Raw genomic sequence first — 9,085 nt, 5'->3', positions numbered from 1 at the left:
CAATTAGTAGAAAGAGACTATAATACTAGTACGTGATACCATGTATTGTGAAGATAATAATATGTACTAGTTGTATCATACGCATATTACTTTTATATGATACATTGCATTGTGACTAGTCTAAGGTTTTTTCCGGTAATGCTGGACTTAGGGAATTCTGAAATTTTGGTTACACAAGACTCTAACGGACAGATGTGGAGGAGATAGATTGGTGTACTTCGCTAACCCTCCGTCCTCCGGCTGATTACCACGTGTTTCAGTAAGCTGATTTTTGTAAGAAAAAAATTGTAGATGTAGCATTACACCTTTTTATCGTAATCGTGATATAACTAATGCATACAATTTTTGCAAACTTTCACGGTGACAATGAACACAAAAATATTTTTTCACATGCAAATTAATGCAGTTAGGAGAACTGTTATTTAGTTGTATATATCTTCATACGTAACTTTCACGAGGAAATAGAAAAAAATCCCTTCAAACCCTATTATTTTGTGTTATTTGTTTGGCTAAAGTTAAACTTTGCTCAAATATTTACAATAACAACAGCTAAATTAGAAAATCTATTGTATATTAAAATCTTCATAAATTATATCTTGTATTATATTTTATAAACTAAGGTAATATAATAATATCGTAGAGATACCAACTACATCCAATCTCTGCAGCAACTAAATGTCCAAAACACATTACGGATGCACACATCTTAAAAAGAAAAAAATAGAAAAAAGTCCCGCCACACTGATTAATTCCTCGCAGCGGCAGCGCAAAACCACCGCTAAAGGCAACATCTAGAGACTACTTTCTCTAAAAGCGCTCTCTTCAAGAAGGAAACAATACACACACCACCATCGTCCGATCAAAGATTTTAGGTTTTCATCTTGTAATGGTCCACACTCTCAAAATAAAACCTTCAACAAGAGCAAAATACACTATATTTGTTGGCTTATGACAAGAGCAACATACACTTACTCGTAAACAGAGGAACTAGTTAATTAATTAACCATTTGTATGTACCGACCATTCGCATCATTCTCTAGTTTCCAGTAAGATAGGATGATGATAAAATTAAGAAGTTGCCATGCATTGCACACAACCCCGTTTTGTAATGCGGGTTCGCGAATGATCGTGCTAGCTATGCACATAATGGAACAGGCGATCGAGCTAGCTAGTGCGGCCGCGATACGCGCATCTCGACTTGTGTGCTCGCCATGTTCGATCACGGCTGGCCGGTTGACTAACCCACAACCTACAAACCTGAAGGCGCGCGCTCCAGATGTATCTGACATTCTGACTACTACTCCAGTATAAATACACAGGCAAACCAGCAAGTTAGGTTCATCACATGCATCTTTCTCGAGCAGACACAAGGAGTAGCATACTGTAGCTGATCCGACAAAATGGCCAAGCTCGTCGTCCTCGCCGTGCTCGCCTCGTTGATCAGTACCGTTTCGTGCCAATCTTGGACGTGGTCAATCTACAAAAGCTGGGGCTATCCCAGTCCCACATGGGGGACCCCATGGACTTACAATTCTGCACCGACGACGTGGACGACCCCTCCCCCACCTCCATCTTCCAATGGCCTCAAGGTCGGCTACTACGCCGACCACAATTGCTCTAACGCAGAGAACATCGTGAGGGCTGCCGTGGAGAAAGCCAGCGCTGGCATCCTTGCCGGGCTCATCCGCCTCGCCTTCCACGACTGCTTCGTACGGGTACGTACAAAATTCATTTGTTGTAGAGTATACTTACTATTTTCTACTTGTGCGCTCAACGACTCGAGTGGATAGCTAAACATGTTGCGCTTTCTTCAGGGGTGCGATGCCTCCGTTCTTCTCGAGGGCTCAGATATGGAGAAGCAGGGTTTCCCGAACCTGAGCCTGCGTGGCTTCGACATCATTGACGCGGCGAAAGACGCCCTCGAGAAGGAATGCCCGGGCGTGGTCTCATGCGCCGACATCGTCTCCTTCGCAGCTCGCGACGCTAGCTACATCCTCAGCTACAAGAAGATCAACTACACCGTGCCAGCCGGCCGCTTCGACGGGAAAGTGTCGTTCGCCAATGAGACCCTGGGACAGAACCTGCCCCCGCCCTTCGCCGACCTGGCTACGCTCAAAAGGATGTTCGCTGACAAGGGGCTCGACCCAACTGACATGGTCGTGCTCTCTGGTGCCCACTCCATCGGCATCTCCCACTGCCCCTCCTTCTCCGACCGCGTCAACCCGCCGGCCAGCCCCTCCCCGTCGATGGACTCCAATCTCGCCAAGAAGCTGAACCAGACATGCGACACTCCCAACAACGCAACCACCACAGTGCCGCAGGATTCTGTGACCCCCGACGCATTGGACAGCCAGTACTACAAGAACGTTATGTCCGGCAAGGTGCTCTTCACCTCCGACGCGGCGCAGAATTCGTCGGAGACGCTGGAGCTGGTGAAAAAATATGCCGGGTCAGATGATTGGAACACAGCCTTTGGAGCAGCCATGGTGAAGATGGGCTACATCGGGGTGAAGAGCAGCAAAGAGGGCGAGATCAGGAAGAAGTGCGGGGTTATCAACAAGTCCTAATAGTGTCGTGCCTACAGTACACTGGTTTTTGATCTGGCCATCTTTGACGCGTAGGCTGGTCAGAATAATATTTTCGTCCTCCTTTCAGGTTTATACTTTCCTTCCAACAAAAAGGTTCCTTTGTTTATTTGTAGTACCATGTTGTAATTAATTTTGTCTGGCCACTACCTCCAACGCCGGCATTATTTATTAATGAGATTCACCAGTTAATTTTATATGTTAATCGTACATTACTGTAATTGATACTTTAACTATGTTGCACGCGCTTGCCAATTCTTATCTGTGAGGACCAAGACACGGGCGTGGCACAGAGCCAAGCTCCCAGCATAGAGTCGCCGGATATGGGTGACTACTGACTGGGGGTGCTCTAGATGCAGGGACCTCCACGGTCTTTAATACTGTATAAGTTTCTATTTCTCAAAATCCTTTTGGCATTACGTGCGGATCCAAGACCACGTGTATGTTCTTGTCCTCTCTTACATGTCATGTTATACCAGACGCGTGAAACGAGTTATACATGTATTCTCATGCACGTTCTATCATTTCGTTCACTTGTAACGTGTTGCAATTCTTTGTCTGGCCACTACCTCCGACGTACGCCGGCCTTTTTCTATTAACGAGATTCAATAGTCAAATTTATATGTTAAACGTGCATTTCTGATACATGAACTATGTTGCGCTATCCAATATACGACATTAAAAATTAGGCCAAAACTAAAGAATTGTTAAATGCGTCCCGCTAACTTATCAATGAAAAAACCGCTTCGCGCGCTCGCCCCCCCCCCCCCCCCCCGCGGGCGACGAGCGAATCCCTAGGCCCTCCCTCTCTCAGCTCCCTCCCCCCAGCTCTCTCCGCCACCGCCATCGGCGTGGGCCGCCGAGCGTTGTCCGTGCGGTGCCGGCGGCGGCGGGGACGCCTTTACCCGTCGTGCGGAGGGGGGCACGGGCGGCTTCTCGACGGCGGCGGTGTGTTTCGGTCGGCGGCGGTCGACCTGGCGGCGTGGTTTCCGCAGGCTGGCTGGGAGCGGACGCGGCGGCGCTGCCGTTGGCAGCGGGGTGTCGGAGTGGCCGGGCGGCTGGTGGCGTCCGCTCTGCCCGCATCTCGCCCGATCTGGGTTGGGGCGGGCATCTGGCCCCCTAGCGCGACGTCGTCTCCCCTGTTAGCAGTGAAGGTGTGGCAGGAGTGGTTGGCGACGGCGACACACAACCGGCCAGTTGCAGCGTGGCGCCGAGCACTATGCCGGGCCAGGTTGGGCCTCGCTTGTTCTTGCTGCTACTTCCGGTCGACTACCGCGCCCGGGCGGTGGAGGTTGTTCCCTCCCGCGTGGTTGTGTTGCCGCTATCCCCGATCTTGCGCTCGCCTTGTCTGCTTCTAGGCCTCGCGTTGGTGACCTTTGAGCGACGGCGAGGATGGCTTCAAGACCGTGGTGGCGTACGCTGGTGGACGACGGGTGGGGTGGCGCAGTTCGGATTGTTCGAGGTGGTGGCGGTGTGGGTCGGGAGAAATGTTGGAGATATGCCCAAGAGGCAATAATAAAATGGTTATTATAATATATCTTTGTGTTTTGTTTACATACCATGCTATAATTGTATTAACCGATACATTGATACATGTGTGTTATGTGAACAACAAGGAGTCCCTAGTAAGCCTCTTGTATAACTAGCTTGTTGATTAATAGATGGTCATAGTTTCATGATCATGAACATTGGATGTTATTAATAACAAGGTTATGTCATTATATGAATGATGTAATGGACACACCCAATTAAGCGTAGCATAAGATCACGTCATTAAGTTATTTGCTATAAGCTTTCGATATATAGTTACCTAGTCCTTATGACCATGAGATCATGTAAATCACTTATACTGGAAAGGTACTTTGATTACATCAAACGCCACTGCGTAAATGGGTGGTTATAAAGGTGGGATTAAGTATCCGGAAAGTATGAGTTGAGGCATATGGATCAACAGTGGGATTTGTCCATCCCGATGACGGATAGATATACTCCGGGCCCTCTCGGTGGAATGTCGTCTAATGTCTTGCAAGCATATGAATAAGTTCATAAGAGACCACATACCACGGTACGAGTAAAGAGTACTTGTCAGGAGACGAGGTTGAACAAGGTATAGAGTGATACCGATGATCAAACCTCGGACAAGTAAAATATCGCGTGACAAAGGGAATTGGTATCGTGTGTGAATGGTTCATTCGATCACTAAGTCATCGTTGAATATGTGGGAGCCATTATGGATCTCCAGATCCCGCTATTGGTTATTGGTCGGAGAGAGATCTCAACCATGTCTACATAGTTCGCGAACCGTAGGGTGACACACTTAAGGTTTGATGTTGTAATAGTAGAACTTGAATAAGGAATGGAGTTCGAAGTATTGTTCGAAGTCCCGGATGGGATCCCGGACATCACGAGGAGTTCCGGAATGGTCCGGAGAATAAGATTCATATATAGGAAGTCATTTTATAAGTTTGAAAATGATCCGGTGCATTTATGGAAGGTTCTAGAAGGTTCTAGAAAAGTCCGGAAGAAATCACTAAGGAAGGAGGAGTCCCGGAGGGACTCCACCTCCCCATGGCCGGCCAACCCTAGAGGGGGGAGTCCAAGGTGGACTCCGCCAAGGGGGCCGGCCACCCCCCTTCATGGAAGGGTGGGAATCCCACTTGGGTGGGAGTCCCACCTTGGGTAGGTTTCCCTACTACATGGAAGGTTTTGGGTTCGGGTCTTATTCGAAGACTTGTAGTCCAACACTTGGGGTTCCACCTATATAATGAGGGGCATAGGGGAGGGGGCCGGCCACCACAAAGCCACAAGCTGGCCGCACCCCTTGAGGCCGGCCACCCCCTCTCCCAAACCCTAGCCGCCCCCTCTCTCCTCCACCTCTCCCACACGCTTAGCGAAGCTCCGCCGGAGATCTCCACCGCCACCGCCACCACGCCGTCGTGCTGCCGGATTCAAGGAGGAGCTACTACTTCCGCTGCCCGCTGGAACAGGGAGAAGGACGTCGTCTTCATCAACACCGAACGTGTGACCGAGTACGGAGGTGCTGCCCGATCGTGGCGCCGTGATCAAGATCTTCTACGCGCTTTTGCAAGCGGCAAGTGATCGTCTACCGCAGCAACAAGAGCCTACTCTTGTAAGCTTTGGAAATCTTCAAGGGTGAGTCTCGATCATCTCCTCGTTGCTCCCGTCTTCTAGATTGCATCTTGGATTGGTTTGTGTTCTCGCGGTAGGAAAAATTTTGTTTTCTATGCAACGTATCCCTACAGTGGTATCAGAGCTGTGTCTATGCATAGATGGTTGCACGAGTAGAACACAATGGTTTTGTGGGCATTGATGCTTTTGTTATCTTTAGTTTGAGTACTTTGCATCTTTGTGGCATAGTGGGATGAAGCGGCTCGGGCTAACTTTACATGACCGCGTTCATGAGATTTCCTCCACGCTCGACATGCAACTTGTATTGCATAAGTGGCTTTGCGGGTGTCTGTCTCTCCTACTATAGTGAAGATTCAATTTACTCTTCTATTGACAACACTAGTATCACCGTTGTGGTTCATGTTCGTAGGTAGATTAGATCTTACTCGAAAACCCTAAACCACGTAAAATATGCAAACCAAATTAGAGACGTCTAATTTGTTTTTACAGGGTTTGCTGATGTGATATGGCCATAATGTGATGATGAATATGTATGAGATGATCATTATTGTATTGTGGCAACCGGCAGGAGCCTTATGGTTGTCTTTAAATTTCATGTTGAGTAGTATTTCAAAGTAGTTGTAATAGTTGCTACATGAGGTGAACAACCATGAAGACGGCGCCATGGACCTTGACGCTACGCCGACGATGATGGAGATCATGCCCGTTGATGATGGAGATCATGTCCGTGCTTTGGAGATGAAGATCGAAGGCGCAAAGACTAAAGGGCCATATCATATCACATATGAATTGCATGTGATGTTAATCCTTTATTCATCTTATTTTGCTTAGATCGCGACGGTAGCATTATAAGATGATCCCTCACATTAATATCAAGATAATAAATTGTTCTCCCCTCGTATGCACCGTTGCACAGTTCGTCGTTTCGAAGCATCTCGTGATGATCGGATGTGATAGACTCAACGTTCACATACAACGGGTGTAAGCCATGTTGCACACGTGGAATACTAGGGTTTGCTTGACGAGCCTAGCATGTACAGACATGGCCTCGGGACAACGGAAACCGAAAGGTTGAACACGAGTCATATAGATGATATGATCAACATGTTGATGTTCACCATTGAAGCTACATCATCTCACGTGATGATCGGTTTTGGTGTAGTGGATGTGGATCGTGTACCACTTAACAACTATGAGGGATGTTGTATTAAGTGGGAGTTCATTAGTAATTAGATTAAAACATGAACTAATTATCATGAACATAGTCTGAGTAGTATTTTGAATTAATTTTGTAGTATTGGCATCCGTATTCTACCATGCGCTAGTCTTGTTATTGAGATAGAAATACTATTAAAATCTGACAAGAAACTTTACGGATTGGTACCGTATTGTTAAAGAATCAAGAAATGATTAAGTCCTATTGCAAACTTTTAGTAAACCTCACATTGTTGATTCAGAGAGCTATGGTTTCAATTAGTACCTAAAGTTATCTTGTCTCCGTGAAACTTGAAGTTCAAATCTGTTTGAAAAGTAAGGAGCTGAAAATTTAGTTTTCCCGCCGTTTCAGCCGTCGTCGTCCTATATATAGCCATGTCTTCTCCACTAACATCACCAACAACTTTTCTCTCCTCATCAACTCTCTCATCCAAAAAACACCACAGAATCCTCTGAGCTCTGCTGCCGTCGAGATGGCTCCTCGTCGCCGTAGCAACACGGGCTTCATCAGCGTTCGCCAGCGGGCTGCGGGCCATTTCGCGTCTGAAATCACCGCCGGTGGTGTGCGTGTGTGGCTCGGCACCTTCTACACGAAGGAGGCTGCTGCCCGCGCATACGACGTTGCGGCTTGGAGGTTTGGCCGGCCGCGCCACGAATTGAACTTCCCGGAGGTCAGGTCTCTGGCGGAAGCCCAGAGTCTCTCTACTGAGCCGCTACTTCGCTCACAGAGTGAAGCGCGGCGGTATAGGTCTGGCCAGCGGCGGATTGATACCACCGAGGCGGATGAGCAGTTCATGGCACAGTGGCGCAAAGACCATCCCGAAGAGGTCGAGGCAGAGCGAGCCTTCTGGAAGAGCAAGCAGACGTACAGGAGAGAGAGGAGGGCGGGAAAGCGGCAGAGGAAGGCCGCGGTTGAAGCAGAGTATGCCAAAGGAGAGGCGTCGACATGGGGGGAGGATGATGAACGGTGGTCGTGGAACCTCACAACTACCGCTTCAGAGGACACCCCCAGCGAGGACGAAGATTTCGACTTCTCTGATTAATATGTGCGTGTGTCGAGTCCGTGTGTCTAGCGGGTCATGCGTCGACCCAGTGTTAAGTTCTTTGTTCGTGTGTGGGTGTAGTTCTTTAAATGTTTTGGTTTGTGTGTGGTTCTAGTTCTTTAAGTATTTTGGTTCCTGTGTGGGTGTAGTTCTTTAAGTGTTTTGGTTCCTGTGTGTGGGTGTAGTTCTTTAAGTGTTTCGGTTCGTGCTTGGGTCTAGTTTTTTAAGTGCTTTAATTGTATCGTGTGTGGGTCTCAAGTTCTTAAGTGTATCAATATTGTGTGTCGTCAGAAATCGAGCATCGGAGGGTGGAAATCGTCCCAAAACTCAGGCAGATTAGAGACTGTAGGGGTAAAATCCAGGATCTCTATGTGCAAACTCCTGGTACGGCTAAAACGGAGCCTATTTTATGGTAAAGTAAGCCCAACCTATGGTTTCCCATGTACATATGTCCTAAACAAACCAAAGCAAATAAAAAAATCCATTGTTACACCGTCACACGGAGAAAGCTATAGGGGTAGATCTGCGGGGTCCCCGCCCTAGGGTTTCCGAAGATACAGATCACCGGAGCGTCGGAACCGCTTAAAAACTTGCATATGTCCCTAGCAGATCTGCACAAGTGTGATGTAGGGTCTGTCTAACCTTGCATGTACCCGGCGTTGACGATTTTCGCAGACATGGGCCAGCACTTGGTGAAAATCCAGGATCTGTATGTGCAAACTCGTGGTACGGCTAAAATGGAGCCTATTTTATGGTAAAGTAAGCCCAACCTATGGTTTCCCATGTACATATGTCCTAAACAAACCAAAGCAAATAAAAAAAATCCATTGTTACACCGTCACACGGAGAAAGCTATAGGGGTAGATCTGCGGGGTCCCCGCCCTAGGGTTTCCGAAGATACAGATCACCGGAGCGTCGGAACCGCTTAAAAACTTGCATATGTCCCTAGCATATGTGCACAAGTGTGATGTAGGGTTTGGCAAACCTTGCATGTACCCGGAGTTGACGATTTTCGTAGACATGGGCCAGCACTTGGTGAAAATCCATGATCTGTATGTGCAAACTCCTGGTACGGCTGAAACGGAGCCTATT

At 47.8% G+C, this 9,085-nt stretch overlaps 1 protein-coding gene across 1 annotated transcript; it reads left to right on the top strand.

Moving 5' to 3' along the window:
* Positions 1 to 1,348: 1,348 nt before the first annotated feature.
* On the top strand, positions 1,349 to 2,784 carry LOC127293508 (peroxidase 2). Its single transcript, XM_051323145.1, has 2 exons — positions 1,349 to 1,715; positions 1,815 to 2,784. The coding sequence occupies exons 1-2, from the start codon at positions 1,401 to 1,403 to the stop codon at positions 2,565 to 2,567; spliced, it is 1,068 nt and encodes a 355-aa protein (XP_051179105.1). The 5' UTR covers positions 1,349 to 1,400; the 3' UTR covers positions 2,568 to 2,784.
* The last annotated feature ends 6,301 nt before the right edge of the window (positions 2,785 to 9,085 follow it).

Source organism: Lolium perenne, chromosome 4, assembly GCF_019359855.2.
Source record: "Lolium perenne isolate Kyuss_39 chromosome 4, Kyuss_2.0, whole genome shotgun sequence".
Lineage (NCBI taxonomy): Eukaryota > Viridiplantae > Streptophyta > Magnoliopsida > Poales > Poaceae > Lolium > Lolium perenne.
Note: the sequence above shows the minus strand (reverse complement) of the source record. Positions and strands in the feature narration are given on the sequence as shown.